The sequence below is a fragment of the Lacerta agilis genome, chromosome 10 (assembly GCF_009819535.1).
Source record: "Lacerta agilis isolate rLacAgi1 chromosome 10, rLacAgi1.pri, whole genome shotgun sequence".
Classification (NCBI taxonomy): Eukaryota; Metazoa; Chordata; class Lepidosauria; order Squamata; family Lacertidae; genus Lacerta; species Lacerta agilis.
In genome coordinates this window covers 62,243,463-62,266,843 of record NC_046321.1, presented here as the reverse complement: position 1 = coordinate 62,266,843, position 23,381 = coordinate 62,243,463, and the positions used below count along the sequence as shown (strand labels likewise).

The following is a 23,381-nucleotide window of genomic DNA, read 5'->3' as shown; positions in this document are numbered from 1 at the left end:
TGACTGCTACCTTTGTTTAGTTTTGTAACCTGGTATCAAAGTAGTATTGTGCTGTATTCAACTAAATCGTTATGTTAATAGAAACTAGCACAATTCCTGCTAGTGCAATGGAACTTCCCAGTTATTCTCCCCCCCCCCCCATTCCCCTATGCCTTCCCCAGATCTATCCCAGAGGGTTGGGACAATGCTTTTTGCAAGGGGTGAGAAGGGAGATCATTCTATCAGGCCAGCAGAAATGCTTATACTTACAGGACCATTTCCTTAGTGCCATGTTGAATACAATGCAGTCACCATAACAAAACATTTTAAGAAACTATAAACAGTGATCATAGTGTGTCTTTATCCAAGTTCAGCTGTTTGACTACAGTCCAGTCCAAAAAAACCATAGCTACAGAAAACCTTATTAATATCAGGGCCGTCTTAGGCAGATCGGCCGCCGTGGCGCGGCGATCCCTCCGGTGCCCCCAGCGCACCGCCTCTGGGGCCACCTCCCTCCCGCACTGGCCGCCCCTCGGGAGGGGGGGGTGGGCGAGCGGGGGATGAAGGGTGTGATGCTGGGGCTTCCCGTGCAGGATGGGAGGCGAGGGCGGCCGGCTCACAGCCCGCCCAGGAGCGGCATGGGTGGCAGCGGCTGCGCCAGCGGCGCGTGGGGGCGCCTTGGGGAGGGGGCGCACGGTATGCTGGCGGGCTCGCGGGGGCGCCCCTGGGGGGCCGGTGCCCTGGCGCACCGCGCCAGTAGCCCCTATGGATAAGACGGGGCTGATTAATATTCAATTTTTTGCGGTGTCTTTTATCACCAGTTGAGATTGGGGTGACTTGATGCTAAACTGTAGCTTATCATTGCATGATGAGTCTCAGCAGCAACTGGGCTCACACCATCCCTTCTTCCCTCCTCTGACACAGCTATGTGGAAGAGATTGGATGTTTCCATGTTTAAGCTAACTAGAGTTCCTTATTAAGATCCAAATTTGGGGAACTTTGGTTAGTTTTAAACAAGCCCGGATCAAACTCTGGTTTATGATCTGGTTGGTTCTCAAACCATAGTTTGAATCGGCCTTCCTTGCATGAACTGATAGGAGTGATAAAAAAGCTAGACAGACCTCTGTATATTCTGTGAAAAGCGGGATGTGAATGAAGAAACCACGCAATCCAGACAAGACTGATCCACTAATAATTAGGAATTCAGGGGTCTGGGGAAGTGGTACACAGCCTTTTCTAGATGAGATTGCACTTCCTCTTAAAGAGCAGGTTTGTAGCTCAGAAGTACTGTTAGGTTTGGCTGTTAACGCTGAATGTTCACATTTCTTCTGGGGGAGAAAGCTCTTGTGTGCCAGCTACAGGTTTATTACCGTGATCTATGTTCTTGTAAGATCCAGGGTAAATGATCTGCAGTGCATTAGGCTGAAAACTGTTTGAAAACTTCAGATGCATCAGAACATGGCAACTAAATAACTGTCCATAACAAGTTAGTCTGAACATATTTTACCTGTATTAAAAGGACTTCCCATTTAAGCATCCAAATAAAACAAACATTTTTCTATAATTGGTTGGTATTTTATCTGCTCACGTAACATTCATATATATATATATATATATATATATATATATATATATATTGCCTTATTTAAATTGGGAAGAGGTAGAATTTAGCATTGACATATGCTAGAGATTTAGAGAGGCCAGAGTACTATAGGCTAAAGTTCAAGTACCAAGGACACTTGGTGAAAGACACTACAGTATATATAAGTGTTTATTTGCTAATGCTAGAAGCTGCTGAGCCAAGATAGATGAGCTGGAGTGCTTGGTCTGAGAGGACAACATAGACTTGACGGGCATAACATACGCCTGATGGAATATATATTAATTATAGTTGATCCTCTAGAGACTCACAACAAAAGTAAAATAGCTGGTGCCTGTTTTTAAAATGCGAGGCTAGCACACAGAGAGCCCCAGTAGCAGAATATTAAGTCCCATCATTAGGCAGATTAATGAAGCATAGGAATAGGCTATAAAACCTATTTATTCTGTTTGTTCAGCTGCATAAGGCAGCTGACCCCCTTTAACCCCTTTTTCAATAAATACAGTACAGACTGCAAAGTAAGTTTAAAATAGTTTACTTACAGTTTCTTAGTCTCAGACATGCATTTTCCTTACACAGCAGCAATAAAATAATGCATGTAAAACACTCTTAGTAGAAACACAGCAATTACAGCTTCAGAGCCTGGTACAGGGGTCAGCTAACTTTTTCAGCAGGGGACTGGTCCACTGTCCCTCAGACCTTGTGGGAGGCCGGACTATTTTTTGGGGGGTGGGGGAGGAATGAACGAATTCCTATGCCCCACAAATAACCCAGAGATGCATTTTAAATAAAAGGACACATTCTACTTATGTAAAAACATGCTGATTCACATACTGTCCGCGGGCTGGATTTAGAAGGTGATTGGGCCAGCTCATCTGTCACCATGGCTTGCAGTGAAAGGGGTGGGGGACACTGGAAACAGGCTTTATTTCCTCCCTGTCAAAAGAAGAGGAAGCATGACTTTACTGAGCCTATTCTAGCAGTAAGAACTCTGTGGTCCTTAACTCATTCACATACTAACTAGCAAATATGTATTGTTAGGTTTGTTTGCTAAAATCTCCCACACAGAAGAGAAAACTTCATAAAAATGAGGCTGTGGAATTTGAAAGCCAAAGCCAAGAGGGTCTAATCTCTCCAAAATACTTGGAGTTGTTTAAAATCACAATATTAGAAGCTCAGCTAGACTGAATACAACAGATCAGGAAAGGAAACACCAGGACCAAGAAAAACTTAAGTCTTGTCTAAATGAGACAAACAGAACACAGACTTTGATAAAAACCATACAAACAAACAATAAGGTATGCTAAAAAAGAATTTGAGGAACATATTGCTAAAAGCATGAGGACACCACCAACTTTTTAAAAAAATTAATAATAATCAGGAGACCCGCTAGGGAGGTGGCTGGATGTTTCAATAGCAACTGAATCAAAGGTATGCTAAAGGAGGAAAATAAGATTTGCTGAGAAGCTGTGTGTTTCTGGGTCTCATTGGCAAAGTAAAAACTGACAAATAACCTGGTCCTGATGGTATCAACTCAAGAACTCAGATGTGACATTTCTGTTCTTATATCAAAAATTTGTAACTTGCCTCTAAGATTAGTCTCTGTACTGAGGACTGGAAGGTGACATGTGTAATGCCACTTTTTAAAAAAAGGATCTGGGGGTGGGGAGGATTTTGTTTTTGGTTTTGTGCTGAGCTTTCCCCATGAAAACCAGCTCTTTAAAGTTGAATAATAGCAAACGTTAATTTTGATTTTCCACAGATAGATGTTTGCTCCAGTTGAACTTTAAAGAGCAGGTTTTTGTGGGGAAAGCTCCAGAGCAAAAACAGGGTGGGATGGGGTGGGGAGTATAGACTTGGAGCTTTAAATTGCAGACCATGCCTGGAAAGAGCAGAGAAAAGGTAATTTTGGATAAGCCCTAAGTTTGTTCTTACTAACCTCTTAGCATTCATTGAGAGTGTCAATTAGTACAGCATATAAATGGTGATCCAGTAGACAATGTGTACTTTGAATACCAGAAAATGTTTGATACAGTCCCTCACCAGACTCTTGAGTGAGCTTAGCAGTCATGGCATAAGAGGTGAGACACTCTTATGGAACTGGCTAAGAAACAAGAAGCAGGAAGGAAGAAAAAATATTCAGTTATTCCAGCTGAGGGATATGGAAAATGGAGTCTCCCAAGTACAGTCTAGCTGCAGACTCATTCCGTTCCGGGGTGCCGTTCACACTCCGAAAAGTCCACAACTAGAGCACCGCTTCTGTGCACACACATGGTGCGATAGAGCGCTTCTGCATGTGCGCAAAGTGTGCAGATTGCTTCTGCGCATGTGTGCACAAGGCAAACCCAGAAGTAAACTCTTCCGGGTTTCCCACGTTCATAACCCAAAAAGACGCAACGTGAAGCGGATGCAACACGAGGTATGACTGTATCAGTATTGAAACCCATGCTTTTTATCTTGTTCATAAACAATCTAGAGTTGGCAGTGAGAAGTGAGGTACGCATGTTTGCTGATAATGCCAAATTATTCATGGTGGGTAAAACAAAAAGGGATTGGGAGGAGCTCCAAAAGGATTTCTCCAACCTGAGAGGAGGGTCAGTAAAATGGCAAATGTAATTCTTTGTAAGGAAGTATGACGTGATTGATGCACATTGAGACACCTCTCCTCCCAATTTCACATATACATTCATAGGGTCTGAACTGGCAGTGGCTGACTGGGAACGAAACCATGGGATCGTAGTGGATAGTTTGATGAAAATGTTGATCCTAGTATGAGGGAGCTGTGAAAAATGCAAACTACATGCCAGGGATCACTAGGGAAGGGATTGAGAATAGAACTGCCAATATCATAATGCCGTTATACAACTATGGTGTGAATACTTGGAATACTGCATATAGTACTGTTTGCTTAACCTTTGGTTGCAAAAGGGTTGCTGCTGTGAGGAGAGATCTCAACATTTGAGGCATTTTAGTTTAGGGAAAAGGCAAGTAAGTGGGGACATGTTAGAAGTACAGTATATAAAATCATGCATAGTATGGAGAAAGTGGACAGAGTGAAGTTTCTCTCTCATAAAACTAGAACTTGGGGCAGTCCAATGAAATTGAAAGCTAGAAGATTCGGGGCAGGTAAAGTCCTTATTCACACAGAACATAGTGAAACTAAGAAATTTATTCCCACAAGATGACGTGATAGACACCCACTTGGATAGCTTTAAAAGAGGATTAGACAAACGGCTGTTGTGAAGGACAGACCCTGGGTCCACCCCCTGAGTGGAGTTTCAGCCAATCAGGAAAGTAGGCAGTTAGAACCTGACAGTTAGAACTGTTAGGTAGGTGTTGACTGTCTGCAGGAGCCCAGATAGGGCAGGAGCCCAGATAGGGCTTGTCTGTCGGTGGCTGTTAGGGCTTGGCATCAGTTTAGAACCTGGGTGAATTAGGGTTTAGCTAGGCAGGGAACCCATAACCAGGTTCTAAACTGATGCCAAGGCCTAACAGTCACCGACAGACAAGCCCAATCTGGGCTCCTGCCCTTTCTGGTAAAGATCCTAGAAGGGGCTAGGAGTTTTTTTCTCCTAGAATAAGAGCAATTTCCATTCCTTTCTAAGAGGAATTAGTCTATTCAGAGCAGTGGTGTAGCGTGGTGGCAGGGCCGTGGGCGGGGCACAGCGCCATAGTGACCTCTGCCCACTGCTGCAGTTGGGAGGGGGTGCCCTGCCCCATCCTAAGCTGTTGCGTCCTTCTCAGTGCCCTCCAGCTTGGGGGGGGGGGTGGCTGAGAAGGACACAACAGGCAGGCGCCCCGGGTCCTGCGAACGTGCCTGTTGCATCCTTCTCAGCAGCTTCCCAGCTGGAGGGCGTTGTGGGAAGGATGCAGCAGTGCTGGGGTTGCAGGGCCCATGCCTGTTGCGTCCTTCTCAGCCACCCCCCCCCCCCCGCTGGAGGGCACTGAGAAGGACGCAACAGCTCATGATGGGGCAGGGCACTGTGATGCGCCCTCCAAACTGCAGCAGTGGGTAGGGGTCACTATGGTGCTGTGCCCCGCCCACGGCTCCACCCCTATGCTACACCACTGCTCTGAATAGACTAATTCGTCCCAGAATGGAAATTGCTCTTATTCTAGGAGTAAAAAACTCCCAGTCCCCATGGTGTGCCCTAATGCGGGTGTGCTGCTGATGTTGACTGCCCCGGGCGCAGGCAGGAAATGCTGTGCCTCTTATTCAGGGACATGTTTAAGGTAAGAATTTTAAGGAAGTTCTTAACTATCTCTGTAAAGGGTGTTTGTCTAAAACAATGTTGTACCTTATTAGAGTAACTATTAAGCTATACCTTTCATCGAGGGGAAGTATTCTAGCTCCCCCCCCCCAAATGTGCCTCATTCTTACTTTGATCCTCTGGGTAATGGATAAACTTTAACATGGTTTATCCGTGCCACATCTTGCTGCTGGTTACTATTAAGAAGTGATGTACCATGCAGATAATACAGACCTCTCAAGTGTTCTGACAGGGAGAGTCTTAAGTTTTAAAACCACCCCAAAATTGGATCATGTTACCACACTCCCATATTTATTGATGGAAGTTGCTACAGCTATCAGTGGCTACTAGCGATGATGACTGATGTGCCAATACTGTCAGAGGCAGTTGTTGTACGCAGTTTCTGCTTGTGTGCTTTTCATAGGCATCTGGTTGGCCACTGTGAGAACAGGAAGCTGCACTAGATGGTCTGCTCCAGCAGGGCTTTTCTTATGTTCTTACAGTTTGCTAGTTTGAATGTAGCTGCAAGCTATGGCTTGTGCTATACAGTGGTACCTTGGTTTATAACTTAATCCATTCCGGAAGTTCCTTCTTAAATCAAAGTGTTCTTAAACCAAGGCATGCTTTCCCATAGCAGTGGGGGACTCAATTTACAAATGGAACACACTCAACAGGAAGCGAAACATGTTCTGCTTCCAAGGCAAAATTCACAAACCAAAACACCTGCTTCCAGGTTTGCAGCGTTTTTAATCCAAGTTGTTCATAAACAAAGCCAGGCATCCCCCAACTCTGCCCTCCAGATGTTTTGGGACTACAATTCCCATCATCCCATACCACTGGTCCTGTTAGCTAGGGGTGATGGGAGTTGTAGTCCCAAAACAGCTGGAGGGCAAAGTTTGGGGATGCCAGAACTAAGCTGTTCTTAAACCAAGGTACCACTGTATTGTATTTCTGAGGTTGAAGGCAGTGTGTGAACATGAAGAACAGTAAAAATAATATTTAGTTCAGGGCAACTAGCAGTTCCTCAGCCAGTACAGAAGCTAGTTGGACTGATGAAGCAGAGTACTCTTGTTCGTTGGCCCCAATATACCTGGCAATGAAGGTGGAGATCACTTTCTTTAATAATCTCTTCCAATATGACTCTTTCTGTTTAAGATCTTTTGTAGTGATTTTTAAAAACAGAAAGATTAACATGATTATTTTTTTCTTGAATAGGAACCTTTTGGACCGAGACACATTTTCAAAATCTGATCCAAGTAAGTATAACATTCATTTGTTAATGAAATTTTCAATTTCCTATTCACATCTCACAATGTTTTCTTTTAGATTAAAATGAATTATGCAATGGACTGGATGAAAGGTTAATTAGCCAGTAATCCTTACTGATAATTTTTGGTTCTGGTTCTTGTGTAAGTAAATCAGTTCCCTGGTACTATAAAGCCAGGGCTGCAATGAAGCCAACCTTGCATCCTTCTGATATGGATTTTCCTTTACCACTAACATTGAATAATTCTTTTGAGTGGTGGATGCATAAATAAAAACTGAATATTTGCTAAATGAGGAGTTTAAAATAGTTTCTGTTTGGAAGATGAAGGAAAATAATGAACTTGAATAAAGCCTTCATTGCTAGTAGAAGTGCATATGCATTTTTCTTGGGCATGGTGAACAAACTAGAAGAGCCAACTTTTTAATACCAGAATATTAAATGTCTGGAAGACAAAGAGATATTTCCTCCATTGTTCTTAAATGGTTTCCCAGTTAGGAGGATGCTGGTGAAAGAAGTGTCTTTTTTTGAAGAAGAAAAAAAGTATGGTAACATCAGCTGATAGGGCTAAAATGTTTTGTAGCTGTTAGACTTGAAACAGGTTTCCTTCTACTTGTGGTTTGTTAGATCTGATATATATGGTCAGGAATAACAGCTAGTCTGTATGACATAGTATTCAAGTAAGACAGTGTTTGAATGCTGGATCTTATTGTGAAGTTTCATTAAACATGAAGCACTATCTCAGATGGCTTAGTAACTCCTAAATGGATTCTGATGTCTTATGTAATATTTTAATGTTTGCCTAATATCTGTAGCATTATAGCTTTGAGTATAGTTGTAATGGAAAAGTTAAACAAAAATATATGAAATTGATCACATTCTTCTTTTTCGTCCCCACAGTCTGTGTTTTGTATACCCAAGGTATGGGAAATAAGGAATGGAGAGAGGTAAAGCTTTTTGTTGTTGCATTTATATATGTATAAATATATGCAATATATATATTGTTGCATGCCACCCCGATCTCTGAGCAGTGTGAGATTACTAGGGTTCCAGGTGCTTACCCAGCATTCCTGTTTGCTTTGGAATGAGGTACAGAAGAGTCTGTGGTTCCATTATGATATATGGTTTATTTACACATCTATACAACCTGAGCCTGCAATGGAGGGGATCACAGCATTAACACCCCAAGAGGGCTTTACTTCCTCCGTAGTGACAGCCTTGAACTCAATCAGAAATTGAACATTGCTCTGTCTGGCTTCCCAGCTTCTAGCTCATATCACTCAACTCTCAGTTCTGCCCTTTGTCTTTCTAACTCCCAGCCAATTCAGGGAGGGGGCCCACCCATTTGCCCTCTGGTGCCTTTGTTCCCTTCATAGCACATTACCTAGGCCAGGGGTCTGCAACCTTTAAGACACAAAGAGCCACTTGGACCCGTTTCCAAAGGAAAAAAACAACAACTGGGAGCCGCAAAACCATTGCGACATTTAAAACAAATATAACGCTGCATATATTGTTTCTTACCTTAATGCAATAATAATAAATAACGTATAGGAGCCAATGCAAAGTATAATTAGTAAAAACAACAAGAATAAGTTCTTACTTTTTTGCATTGACTCAGGGGCATACCCAGGATCAAAACTGGGGGGGGGGGGCAAGCCATGGTCGTTCAGGTTGTGACATTTCAGCACGGAAAGGCGAATGAAACCAAAATTTTAGGGAAATTATATATAATTATAGCAGTGCTTTATTACAGTAGTTATTACAATTATTTGCTTGGTTTTTTTAAATTTTTATTCTAGTTACATGTCTTATACCAGGGGTGGCCAACTCCCAAGAAACTGTGATCTACTTTCAGCAGTGATCTACCCCCGTTTTGGGGGGTTCAGCTCAAAGTTGTTTGGGGGGGGGTGGGTGGGAGAGAGGGCTTCCCCCTCTAAGATAGGTTGGCAAGCGAACTAATAAAGAAAGAAAAAGGGTGGGTGGGAATGGAAAAGTGGGGTGGAAAAATATAAATTGGGGGTGGGGTGGGGTGGGGTGGGGTGGGGAGGATATCTATTAAAAATATGTAGTAGTTTAAAAAATAAAAATAAAGGGGGAAAATCTTTTTCTTCTTTTTCCTTTTTTTGAAAACAAAAACAAAAGGGGAAGAGAAAAGAAAAAGGGGGGATAGAGGGAGAAAAGGGTAATAATAAAAATTCAAATAGAGTGGCTGCAGCAGCTGTGGGGGGTGTTTGTTTGTTTTTCGTTTGTTTGTTTGTTTTAAAAATGGGATTTCTCCCCTTGGATTAAAAAAGGAGGGGAGGAAGAAAAAGAGAGGGTGGTGGGAGAGCAAGGCAAAAAGCCAAAAAGCCAAAAAAGGTTTTTTGGGGGGGGAATCGCGCCAGGCACTGCAGCGCGCCGGCCTCGGGGCTCCGGGCCCCCGAGCCGCCCTTGGGGCCGTCGTTGAGCATGTACACCACCCACAGCGAGCACTGGCGGAGGTTTCAGAAGCAGCCCGGACGTTTTCGCCGCCCCCGCCCCAAAGCAGCTCTACTTCATCCTGTCGGCGACCATCACCGCCCTCCCGTCACGGCGACGCCAGGCCCGCCTGCTCCGCCCTCCGCGCGGCCGCTTTGAAAAGGATTCCGCCCGACAGGGGCCGCTCCAATCGCCGCCGCCACCTCCCGCCGCCTTTATTATCCCGACTCTTTTCTCTCTCTCTCTCGATAACTCGCAAAGCCCAGCTCCTTCTTCTCCCCGCCCTAACGCCACCCTCATTGGCACGTTCCCCTCAAACAGGAACAGGCATCCCGGCGGCTCATTGGCCGGACAAAGCGTCGCTCTCCCGTGCCCGCCTCCCGCCTTCATCCTCAGTGGCTACCTCGGCGGTAAGGCCCCGGCTCCGAGCCTATGTGCCAAGGCGGGCGATCTGTCCTGCCAATTGGCACGCCGAGGTGGTAAAAGCTCAGCCCTCCCCACACGCTTATTGGTGTGAAGAAGTCGCTTCCTCTCTCTGGGAGTGGTCAAGGTGGACATCAATCTTGGGTCTGTCCTCGGGAACCCCGAGAGGGCTGAGAAAGACCGCCCAGCTGTTCAACGTTGATGCGGATTGTTCATGGTTTTTTTGGCCCTTTTTTGCCGATAACCATTTAATTATTATTGAAAGGGCATTGAAAGGGGGCATGCCGGAGCCGCGGGAGACCTGTCAGAGAGCCACATGCGGCTCCGGAGCCGCAGGTTGCTGACCCCCGACCTAGGCTATCACATTACCAGGAAGCTAGCCTGGTTATTCCAGGAATTAGAAGGGGTACTAGGCATACCCTCCCCAGAAAAATCTTCATAATATATAGCAGTGCTTTGTTGTACTGGTAGAAGGAAAAGCTTGTAGCTTAGTTTCAGTAAAAAGTGATAGCTCCGGGTTGTTAATATAGAGACTTGGGATCACATTTTTTAGAGCAATGCATACTGAGTTCATTCACACATCTCACAGTAACATAATTCATGATTTAACATGAATGTGCTTAACTCACCTATTTTGCTCTTCTCTGATAATATGTAGGGGAAACAAACCATGATTCTTAACATTAGTATTAAGTCCAGTGCAGAGATTATGGATACAGACAAAATATGATCTGTAGAGAGGAATTGTTCTAGGGTTAATATGGTTTGTTTCTTAGACGTTCTAGCAGGGAGGAGCGAAGCAGGTGAGATTGGTGTGCTCTATTATGTAAGGATTACCTTGATGCGTGAATGAAGGTACTCTGTTCCCAATCCTCAGCTCAGTTTTGTTATACTACCATAATAAAAGTTTGCTTCTTGCACGTCATGTTTATTTACTCTGAAGTAAGACCCATTGGGGACGTGGGTGGTGCTGTGGGTTAAACCACAGAGCCTAGGGCTTGCTGATCAGAAGGTTGGCAGTTTGAATCCTGCGATGGGGAGAGCTCCCATTGCTCGGTCCCTGCTTCTGCCAACCTAGCAGTTCGAAAGCACATCAAAATGCAAGTAAATAAATAGGTACCGCTCCAGCAGGAAGGGAAACGGCGTTTCTGTGCGCTGCTCTGGTTTGCCAGAAGCGGCTTAGTCATGCTGTCCACATGACCTGGAAGCTGTACACCAGCTCCCTCGGCTAATAAAGTGAGATGAGCGCTGCAGCCCCAGAGTCATCTGCGACTGGACCTAATGGTCAGGGTTCCCTTTACCTTTACCTTTAAAACCCATTGCCTGCAGCACAAGTAAATACTTTCAGGTACAAATGTGTATCGTATTTTCTTTTTCAACGTATTAATGGTTTCCAAGGGTAAAGCCTCAATTGTAAAATTCAGCAAGATGCCTCAAGGTATTATTTCAAAGCTTTCCAATTTGGAGTTCCAGAAATATTAGTATCAGCTGTAAATTTATTCATTGACTATATTTCTTGGGTTCCCACTGATCCATCTAAGAGCCTGGATTTGCAGCATCTCTGGCAATGACTTAGATTAATTACATTTTCTGTACTTGCTGAAAAAGCCAGTCTTGGATTGGCAGGACCTGTTAATGGATAGTGGATCTATAGATGCAGGCAGGTAACATCTTACACTCTGCTTCCATTTGCTTTGTGCCACTTTTTATTTATTTATTTAAAGCACTTGTATGCTTCTCTTCAGCCAAAAAGTCTCCCGGAGCGGCTTACAAGAAATTGAAACAAGATGGTCCCTAGACACTGCAGGTTTACATTCAAATAAATAAATAAAAATACAACACGCAAGGGGAAAGGAACAAAGCTCAAAGCCCAGGCTCCAGTTTCTAGACAGTTCTTCCTATATTGACCAGCTGGCATAGTTCAGAGGCAGGAGGTATTGTATCCCTGTCCGAGTCCTATTGCCAAGCAAGCAGGGGCTAGGAGTCTCCGGGGAACACTTGTCTGAGAGCAGAATCCACATACAAAGCCAGACAGTTAGAGGTCAGGGAATCCAGATGACCACAGAGCCAAGGGTCTAGTCCTGGGATCCAGATAGCAAGCAGCAAGGTAGAACCAGGAACCACAAGTATTGTTTCCAGCATTTGACTGCTGCTGAGAGCTCTGTTTAAGAAGGCCAGAGCCAGCTGGTTCTTACCAGTGCCTTCTCCTCTTGTGTCCTTGAAGGCTGATCATCTGCAGGTAGAGTCACTCCCCTTTCAGGCTGCTGTTCAGCAGGCAAAGCTACACTAGGTGCTTGATGGAGCTGGGCCTCAAGCAAAGAGATGCAATGAACTTTGCTTCATCTCTCTCCCAATGAGGCAGTCTGATGAAATGGCAGCCCCCAGATGACAGTTGAGGGAGAAGAGGCCTGATTTGTAGTCATAGCTTTAAGCACCTGTCTAGAATCTGTGACAACTGATGTTACTATTACTTGCCAGAGCTTTCTATCCCTTTGATGCCAAATTCCATATTTTTGGAGGCTACAGAAACACATCTCCTTAAAATGTTGGACTTCATGACTTGTATTGTAGTAACCTTTTAGTCAATGCCATAACCTTAACCCATACAATATTAGGAATATAGGAAGCTGCCTTAAATAAAGTCAGACAATTGGTCCATCTAGCTCAGTATTTTCTACACTGATTGACAGCAGCTTCCTAGGGTCTTATACAGGGAACATTCCCATTTGTACATGGAGATGCTGCCAATTGAACTTGGTACCTGCTGCATGCAAAGATGCTCTATCACTGAGCTGTGGGCTGGCCCTTCCCTTGTGTATTGATTTTAGGTTTTTGTAGATGCTCCCATTTAGATTGTTCCTGATTCTGAGCTTCTTGGTTCTTATGGAGAAGATAATTTGTCCACTTTGAAATCTTCCTCTTAGCAATTAAAGTGTTCTGGGAGATTTAGAAGTTTTGTTTGTGTGCTGTTTAAAAACAAATAAAAGCAAAATGTTGTTAATTGACACTTTGCTTAGAATCTCAGAGGAAAAGATTGCTTAATAGTGTCTGCTAGTTATATCTCCCTGCCCTGCATCAGCTGCCAATTCCAGATTCTGAGCAAATTAGCAGAAATTGTTCTTTCCATCTATTACTAAAGATTTTCCTTAACCGTTCACTTGTTCTGAAGCTTTACATCATGTTTCATGGCTCAAACAATGGTTTTTAATTATTTTTATATATAACCCCTGAAAATTTATATGGGAAATGAATATGATGGATGGCGGTTAACAGATTGAGGTTGAATCCTGACAAGACAGAAGTACTGTTCTTGGGGGACAGGAGGCAGGCAGGTGTAGAAGACTCCCTGGTCCTGAATGGGGTAACTGTGCCCCTGAAGGACCAGGTACGCCACCTAGGAGTCATTTTGGACTCACAGCTGTCCATGGAGGCGCAGGTTAATTCTGTGTCCAGGGCAGCTGTCTACCAGCTCCATCTGCTATGCAGGCTGAGACCCTACCTGCCCGCAGACTGTCTCGCCAGAGTGGTGCATGCTCTAGATATCTCTCACTTGGATTACTGCAATGCGCTCTATGTGGGGCTACCTTTGAAGGTGACCCGGAAACTACAACTAATCCAGAATGTGGCAGCTAGACTGGTGACTAAGAGCATCCGCCAAGACCACATAACACCGGTCTTGAAAGACCTACATTGGCTCCCAGTACGTTTCCGAGTACAATTCAAAGTGTTGGTGCTGACCTTTAAAGCCCTAAATGGCCTCAGTCCAGTATACCTGAAGGAGTGTCTCCACCCCCATCGTTCTGCCCGGACACTGAGGTCCAGCTCCAAGGGCCTTCTGGCGGTTCCCTCGCTGCGAAAAGCCAAGTTACAGGGAACCAGGCAGAGGGCCTTCTCGGTAGTGGCACCCACCCTGTGGAACACCCTCCCACCAGATGTCAAAGAGAAAAACAACTACCAGAATTTTAGAAGACATCTGAAAGCAGCCCTGTTTATGGAAGCTTTAATGTTTAATAGATTATTGTATTTTAACATTCTGTTGGGAGCCGCCCAGAGTGGCTGGGGAAACCCAGCCAGATGGGCGGGGTATAAATAATAAATGATTATGATTATGATTATGTACCCTGTCTTACTGGAAAGTTTATAAAATGCAGCGTTTATTGCAATATTTTACTTCAGGATATCTGCTGCATATTTTGGAAAATGGTTTGTCTGTTTGATTTCTGTTTGGCACCTCTTAAAATATTGTAAACAAATATTGCATGATGGACCCTGAGATCTTAAGTAAAATAAATATTGGTGAAAATTACATTCATTTGGTGTTGAATATACTCAGGCTAGGAGCTGCTTTTAGCTAGGTCTTTTCCCCTGCCAAATGAAAACGTTATATTTCTTCATTTTTTTGTCTTGTGTTTGCATATGTACTTATCATATGTAGTTTTTATTGATATACTTTCCACAACATTTTTTTTTTTACAGTTTGGGAGAACCGAAGTAATTGACAATACTTTGAACCCAGATTTTGTGAGAAAATTTATATTGGATTACTTTTTTGAAGAGAGACAGAACCTGCGATTTGACTTGTAAGTTTATTTATATACTTTGGGGTTTGATTATATTATGACAGTATATTTGATCTACAAGAATAGTTAATGAAGTGGAATTTTAAAACATTTTGACATTAGATTGCATCTTAATGTAGTGGTAAAACATATTTCCATTCAATTCACTACAGCAAACTATTTTGTTTCAAATTCAGCTAATGGATCTACAGTTTTCATTGGTATAATTATTATTTTACACTATGGTTACTAAACCCGGTCAGCTTCAAGCAACACTTTTTCCAGATTGTCCATCCACCCCAGTTAGGCCTCACCAGCACTATAACTGAAGACTTTTGTTGAAGCCTCTGCTTCAAGTTCTGCTGACCTATTTAAGTGCAGGTCTGTTTTTGCTGTTCTTTTTCCTGGAATCTTCCCCTGGCTCTCCTACCAGACATTTCCTGCCTAGCATTCCAAACAGCACATCACTTCTTCTCCATCAGTGCTGTAGAAAGGTTCTCCACTTGTCTCTTCAGCCTAAGGCAAGTGATTCAGCTATCCCAGCAATCCTCTGGCCACCAAGCCACTCTGCGGTCCTTTCAGGTCTTCTTTCTTCCTTGATCCTCTTCCTCCAACCATATAGCCAGCTCCTAGCCATATATACACTTATTCTGGCCACACTAGTCCAACCACAGCCAAATTCAAAACTTGTACCCACCAATCAGAACATGCGGAACTTCTGTTCTTTTGCATACTGAGAGTTCCATCTCCACTCCCACCCCAAGCATTAAGGGTTAAGGTTCTGCATTGACAGTTAATTTGACGTTCACCTGAACAGACATAGAGTTCCGCCATCGTACATATTACAATGTACATTACAATGCAAATGATGGAAAGATTACACGATACCTGCTAAAACCCAGTTTTAACCAGCAAGATTACTTCACTGTTTTACATGGGTTATTTGAGTTTATAAGTAGATTAAAATATTTTGTTCTTTTTCATTTTAGGTATGATGTGGATTCAAAGAGTCCAAATTTATCGAAACATGTAAGTTCTACTTTGTTTTAACCTTAAGCGTTTCCATATCTCATTTACACATTTTATATATTTTAAGCTCTAATTATCTTTGACTGTAATTTTTGCATCTCATTGCCATTTAACTCCTACCTTACAATTTTGTCCTTTATATACATGCCACTTACGATTTCACTTCATGCATCTGATGACGTGAGCTTGAGTCCATGAAAGCTTATACCATACCACCTGTTAGTCTTTAAAAAAGTGGACAACATTCAAGACGGTTGTCAATCTTCCCAGGAGTGGACATCAGCACCATTGTTTGTTCCACAACCATCATCAACAGGGTGGCATTAGGAGGAAGTTAGCTGGTATTCCCAGCCCTTGCTAAACTCAGAAAAATATAAGTTTGCTCAAATTATGACCCTTCACCGAACGTAGAGATTATGGAGAGTCTGTCCCCCAGTATCCACACCAGTACATGAAGAAGAAAGAAACATTTTCCTCTGGACTTCCCACAACGTTTGTTGTTGCTTATCATAGTTAAGATAGTTCTGGATCCAGACAGCATGACAAGCTTTGGTTCATGAAAAGCAAAAGGTTCCAAAGTTGCCCAGGTTAAGGCACAATGTTCACTTAAGCATGTTCCCATAATTATGAATCATAATTTATCAGTGTGTCCAAATAAAGCCTTTAATTCTATCTAAATACTGCATTTCTCATATCCATAAGCTTACTAAGTGAAAAGTGGAGATGGGGTTGTGGGACTTAGCTTTATCATTTTCATAATGATTTTTCAGGACTTCTTGGGACAAGTTTTCTGTACGCTTGGAGAGATTGTTGGATCGCAAGGAAGCAGATTAGAAAAGTCAATCATGTAAGTGTATTCTTTTCAAAGAAACTGATGCTAAACTTCCTATACCCTTCCCACTAGCTACTGATCTTGCCTTTGGGTCTGGCAGATCCTTGTGTTCTCTGGTATTTGACAAATAAAAATTCTAGACAGGGAATACTGTCAAGGCATGTCATTTTTTATCCACTGTTGTGTGTTCTGAATTTGTGTGGTGCTGTAAATTATAGCACTGTCTTCAATTAAGGTGAATTGCTTTTTCATCATTCCATCATTATACAGCCTGAAATTGTAGCCATCATAAAAATTAAGATAATCAGTTCTATCAATAGGAAATTTGACATGGAAAATCCACATTTTTGAGGTATAATCTAACCAAATGACACCATTTATGAACTTGGCTTGTTTCAACAAACCACAGTTAAGATTAACCACAGTTGGTCTGGTTTCAGAACAGAATGACAAGCTGCAGTCAATCTAACACAGAAGCAAAAGCTTATGAGCTCTTCCTTGCAGCCATATCTAAAAAACGAGCAGTGAGGGGAGCTTGTGAGCTGAAGGCTTATTGTTGGTGATTCTCATGACTCAAAACTATGGGGTTAACATTCGATCCAAGCAAGACCATCAACTGCAATCTTTTTTCCTCTTGCCTAAAACATAATTATGTCAAGAATTCAACAGCATTGCAAAAATATGCATTCAACTACTTCAGTAAAACTCAATTATATAGTCTTGTTACAAGTTCCCATTTTAAATCAGTCACTGAACTAAAGGCAACATTAAAACTCGCATCTATTTGGCAGATTGAAGCTTCCCTGGTGGAACCTGCTTTCCAAAGCAAAAATGGCCATTGGCGGCGCAAGCAGTCTGCAGAAGTGTGTATTTGTAGATGGGGGAAAGGAAGCTCCTGTGTGTGTTTGCATGTGGCTGCATAGTGCTGCATGTGTTTGCATTTCCCTAAAAAGACTCTCTGGGAACGATGCAGGGTTGTGACATAGCTTTGTTCCCATTGGGACATTTTATAAGAATTAAGAAAGCTGATTGCATTAAGAATTGCAGCTGTGCCACCACTTGAAGCAGCAGTGAAACTTTTTATAAGAAAGGGAGAGAAAATTTAAAACTTCTGCCACTTCATCTTATGGTAACCCTTCCTGCTCCCTATGAAATTAACTAGAAATTTTACCCCCTTCCCCAAAGCCTGTTAAATAAACCTCCACCCCCCACTTTCATGAAAGGTGAATGGCTTTGTGAAAATAGAGGGCATTTCTGGCCCAGCTTTGGGCATGCTCCTTTGCATGGTGGTGTACATATTTGCATAATTTTTGTGCATGGCATGCTCTTGCATGTTGTTGCTCGTTCTCCTCTGTTGTTTGCATGTGACACGCAGTTGTATGTAGCTATGAGAGTGCCATACTCCTGCAAATCTTTGCATGTAGTTTGCTGCTCTGTGGGTGTTGTGCTGCTGTGCCTGTTTGTTTGAGGCATTTTCCTGCATGAATTTGCATGTGCTGTGTTGCAGACCTTTTTTGCATGTGGAATACTGCTTCATGTTACTATGTGTGTTTGTATGTAGAATACTGCTAAGTGTATTTGCAGGTGATATGCCACTGTGTGTGTAGAATAACTACGCATGTTTACATTTGATGTGCTTCTGCATGTGTGTCCATGGAGTGTGCAGTTGTGTGCTGCGTACTTTTGCATGGGCTGTGCTTAATAGGTAGTATGCTCTTGAGTGTGTAATGTGATGTTATTTGCATATGACGTGCCTTTTCATAGCTGTATGTGTTTGAGAGTGAGAGTGAATGAGTGAGTGGAGCAGCCCTGACTTCACAATATTTTCTGTCTTGCCTTTGCCCACTTCCTCTAATATTCTGCTTTACAACTCTTTTGATACTTCCTCCCTATTCACTTGATTTGCAGTCTGTAACAGTGGACTACATTGCAGGGTTGGTGAAAGCCACTTTGCCAGCTATAGCCCCTCTCACCCACTGGAGCTAAACCTCAGTGCACTACATTGTCTGGCTTTGGGGGACAAACTATGAAGGTGATAAAAGCAGGAATAATGTGCAGGCAACAGTAAAAATGGCCTTAACTTACAGATTACTTAGTTGTATGAAACATTTCCTGTATTTTCACATGAATGCTAAGTATTACAGGCTAAAAATCCAAGTTTAATCTTTTAATTAAGTTTGTGCTCCCCAGTTATGTGAGTTTTCTGGAAAATATATATTGGGAATTTTTCTGATGCCCTAGAAAGTGATCTAATTTAGCATGTTTATTTTACTTACCATATATTTCGTAAACAAAGCCAAAAACTTTGAATCTGTCAAGCATGCCTAATATTTATTTGCAGTTGACATCAATTTGTTGTTACTAATGAATGGGAGATATGGATTTTTTTTGGTGGAAAAATAATGCACCAAAAAATTTCCCCTCATCACTGATAATCTCACATTTTGTGCTCGCTTGCAACATAACACTCATAAACCAATATTTCCCTTGGTCTTTTAGCCCCAATCATAATCTTCTGCATGTTGTGGGAACACCATAAGTGAAGACACTATGGTGCAGTGGTACACTAATCCTCCACTTCACCTATTAGTTAAGGATAATTGCATATATTAGTACCAAAGGACTATATATGAGAGCTTGCTAAGGTTGATGGATGCAGAGAAAGAACTCTGGAGAGGAATGAACTGGTGAGTTTGGAATCCTTGTATTTAATTGCTATTACAATGTTGTTTCATTACAGAGGAATTCCTGGGAAGAAATGCGGCACAATAATAATGACAGCAGAGGAGCTCAACTGTTGCCGGGTAAGTTAACATTTTGGTTTTCTTTTGCCAAAGTATATTGTTTGTCTCCTAGTTAGCATAGAGTACAATTCAAAGTGTTGGTGCTGACTTTTAAAGCTATAAATGGCCTCAGTCAAGTATACCTGAAGGAGTGTCTCCACTCCCTCATCTCACTGAGATCTAGCACCAAGGGCCTTCTGGTAGTTCCCTCACTGCAAGAAGTGCAGTTACAAGGAACCAGGCAGAGGGCCTTCTTGGTAGGGGCACCCACCCTGTGGAACGCCCTCCCATCAGATACCAAGGAGATAAGTAACTATACAACCTTTAGAAGACCTCTGATGGCAGCCCTGTATAGGGAAGTTTTAAAATGTTTAATTATGTTTTATGTATGTTGGAAGCTGCCCAGAGTGGCTAGGGCAACCCAGTCAGATGGGTAGAGTACTGCTGCTGCTGTTGTTGTTGTTGTTGTTGTTGTTGTTGTTATATTAAATCCATTTTTATATTGCTAGACTTTTAAGACTAGCTATTGCATGCTTATAATCAGACTTTGAAGACTAGACGTCTTGGCATTTGCTATAGAAGTAGAGTTCGTCTTACGCTGCTTTAAATAATTAAATCTATTTAGGAACAACAAAGGACGCTGCGTTATACTAAGTCAGACCATATATCTCAGTAATACTGTCATACCTCGGTTGTCGAATGTAATCCATTCCGGAAGACCGTTCACCTTCTGAAATGTTCGACCACCGAGGCACATCTTCTGATTGACTGCAAGAGCTTCTTGCACTCAAGCAGAAGCCGCGTTGGATGTTCGGGTTCCGAAAAGCTTTCAAAAACCGGAGCATTTACTTCTGGGTTTTTGGCGTTCGGGGGCCGAAACGTTCAAAAATGGAGCCATTCGAGAACTGAGGTTTGACTGTATTGACACTGATTGGCAGTGGCTGTCCAGGGTTTCAGACAGGAGTCTTTGCTAGCCCTACATGAAGATACCACAGATTGAACCTGGGTTATTTTGCATGCAAAACATGTCCTATCTACCACTGAGCTGCACCTACTCAAGGAATATTTTGTGTTGATGCATAGTCTCAGTTTTTATTAGTCTTAAAATTTAACAGGACTGCAATTTATCATTGTTAAACCAAGTACATATGCGTGGATGCTGGAGCTAAACACAAGGCTCATTGTAATAAAATAGCTACCACATGTAGATAGGTCAAAATCTACATGCTTTTCTTCACAAGTAGCTGTTTTCCTTGTGGATCATTCAGGACCATTTGTTTTGCCTCCACAATGTTGCAACAGTGTGGAGTAAACAGCTTGGTAGTCACATGCCAAGTTCCTGGTCCTGAATGGCTTGTCACGTAGAATCAGAAGTCAATGGATACAGTTCAAATAGCCTTCAACCTATTAAATCTGTGTCTGAGGTACAACAGAGAGGATATGAGCTCACATAAGCAAAACACCTCCCTGTACATAAAAACATGTCAGAAAAGGGTTATTAATTCTTTGTTCCCTTTCTATTTATTTATTTGTTTGTTTGTTTGTTTGTTTGTTTGTTTAAGCAATTTATATACCATTTAAAGCTGTGGTTTCTAAGTGGTGTTTCTTCTGCTGCTACAGTTTTGTGGCATTTTATGCTATTGTATTTATTTTATATATTTTTAATTAACTATTATTGGAGGTTGTCACTCAAAGAGCAGAATGAATAACAAATAAAGAATATCTCCTGTTGTAGAACTAATATGAATTCTAACATGATTATATTTGGGTAATTGCAGTGGGAGAAGGAACAATAAATCCTTGCTATCTCTTAATTTGTAATTGAAATTTTGTTACAGTATAGCTTCAGAAGCCTAAAATTATGAATAAATTGATTAAAATATTTGATATGATGTGTGTGACACAAATAATGACAAAATTCATGACTATGTTCCCATCTTGGTAGCAAATGGAAAAAAAACTTTGTAGTGCCTCTTTTTTGGTTAGTAAAATGAAAGCAATGTAAACTTGATGCCTAATACTTATGCAATTTTTAATCAGTGTAAATAGTATGCTTGGTATAAAGTATATACTTAATTTGTATTACGCTCTTCTATTATTAGGATGCTGTACTGATGCAGTTTTGTGCTAACAAATTGGACAAGAAAGATTTCTTTGGGAAATCTGATCCCTTCCTGGTATTTTTTCGCAGCAATGAAGATGGCAGGTAGATACTCATATTTTCTTCTATTAAACATTTTGTGAAGTGTTGTAAGTTCTAGGGGTGACCAGGGGATTTTGTGTGTAGTGTATTAAAAGTTTCTCTTTCACAGTCTTATTTTTTCTAGACCTACAAACCTCTTGTTTCAAAATACAAGCCACAATTACACTGATGAGGAGATAAAGTGTATTTCCTCCATATGCCTGCTTCAATAGCTTTTTAAACAAACCAACAATATTTCATATTTATGCAATTTTTCAAATGTGGTCTTGCTCAAAGAAATATAAATCACTAAGAGACGCTTATAATGAATATCAGTGATTTGGGTATCTAGGTTTCTTAGATAAGTCTAGGTTTCTTAACTTGTCAACTAAAAAAAATCCTGAACTGAGATACCAAAAAAAAAAAAAAACAGCTGGCGTGGTTAAAAACAATATTTACATTTTCAGCAATCTTGTATCATTAGAGTGCTGTTGATTAGAAATTGAAACAGTCCACTAGGCAACTCTTTGCACAAGCACCTCTGTGCATTAAAGATGCCTAAATTGCCTATTTTAATGGGTTGGGCTGGAACAATGAGTAAGATACTGGTTTCATGCAAGAGCAATCAACATATTGAAAAGGGTAAACTAATAATCATTATATACTTTGACTTCCAAAACAATTTTGGCATAAGATGGTGAGCCAGTAATTGTTTATGGAAAAGGAGACAGAGTTACACAGAGTTCTCATGACAGAGGAAAGTAGGCAGTGCTCCCCATATATGGAGTCGTCATAGTAAGCCATAAGCCATGGTTTTCTGTGAAGGAGCAGCACATAAGTGCATGCTGCTGAATTGCTTCCCTTTTGTTCCTCCCTTGTAGAGCCAGAAGCAACAAATAGCAAGTCTTGGCTTAGTTGCAACGTGTGAACCAACACTCACGGTTTGTTTCTGACCAAACTGTAATGTTAAGCCAAGGTTTGTTCTTTGCTTACTGATCCTGGCAATGTGTTCAGGAGAAGCAAATTTTAGTGTGGTTCACATGCTGCTTGTTCACAGAATGGAGCCATTGTAAAGAGGAAGACCCAGTGAACTGTAACACATGCACAAGGCCTATTCAAGATCACTTAACCCGAAGTAGTTAGATACGTATACCCTTTAATCATTGTGTCGTGCTCATAATGACCGTGGTTTTTCCATCGTTTCATACATGCTTATACGGATGATATGGGATTCTACTCTGGGTTAGTAATTGTGAGAACAGAAATGGTAAAGAATTTTTGGTACCACATCTAGGTGTTTGGGTCGGGTTACCAGTTGCCATTGGCTGGAGCATATTTTTACTATTTAGAACAGGCCTGTGGCTCTGCCCTTTGATTTCCAGCAGGGTGAGGGAAGAGGAAATCTGGGAACTTCAGTCCCCACAGGCCATTGTGCATGGCACCAGACATACCCTGAAATCCTTAACAGGAAGCTTTCTGAGCATTGCAGAATGAGGAAGCAACAGACACACAAACCTTGCGGGCAGGAGAGCAGCATGTTAACCATTCCTGGTCTAGAAGTTTCTTATTGTTGTTGACAATTAAAATATTGATATTCTCTGTGTTTAGAAATATACCAGTGAAAAGTGGTGTGAGAAATGGTCAGTAAACAGCACTATAGCTGTTGCATCCTGGTGCAAAGGAGACAACTTGTCTTGAGGCTTTGTTCTGTCTTCAAAGAGGTAGGAAAAAAATTCAGGCACCTCCTCCCTGGTTTAATCCTAAACAGCAACATCTAATAATCAAGAACTCTTGCTACAATACATTAAGTGAAGGAGTCTGAATATTTTCTTCCTCACATACGAAGTGGTACAACAGCCTCATTGAAGCACCCTCCTCTGCTTGCCAGAGTTCCTCCCCCACTTCCAGCTGCTACCCATCATGTGGTCCCCGTAAAAAGAAAAAAAAAGTGTGGTATAGCTGTATGTGTAGATGAATTTGAAAACTGTTCGCATGACTAAAAATGAAACAGTGCTCTCTTTTT

The 23,381-nt window shown here is 41.9% G+C and overlaps 1 protein-coding gene across 5 annotated transcripts in view; it reads left to right on the top strand.

Annotated features, from left to right (window-relative positions):
- The window catches only part of CPNE8 (copine 8), a 54,470-nt gene that overhangs the window by 8,933 nt on the left and 22,156 nt on the right, over positions 1–23,381 (top strand). For 4 of the 5 annotated variants that reach the window (XR_004427470.1, XM_033162943.1, XM_033162945.1 and 1 more), the window contains exons 2-9: positions 7,045–7,085; positions 7,994–8,040; positions 14,450–14,553; positions 15,522–15,561; positions 16,332–16,408; positions 17,185–17,256; positions 19,134–19,197; positions 21,279–21,382. Coding sequence is in view for 4 of the 5 variants with exons in the window: in XM_033162943.1 (XP_033018834.1) it covers positions 7,045–7,085; positions 7,994–8,040; positions 14,450–14,553; positions 15,522–15,561; positions 16,332–16,408; positions 17,185–17,256; positions 19,134–19,197; positions 21,279–21,382 (549 nt within the window). In the remaining variant the exon portion in view is untranslated. The remainder of the gene's footprint in view (positions 1–7,044; positions 7,086–7,993; positions 8,041–14,449; positions 14,554–15,521; positions 15,562–16,331; positions 16,409–17,184; positions 17,257–19,133; positions 19,198–21,278; positions 21,383–23,381) is intronic. The other variant, XM_033162944.1, reaches the window with a different exon arrangement.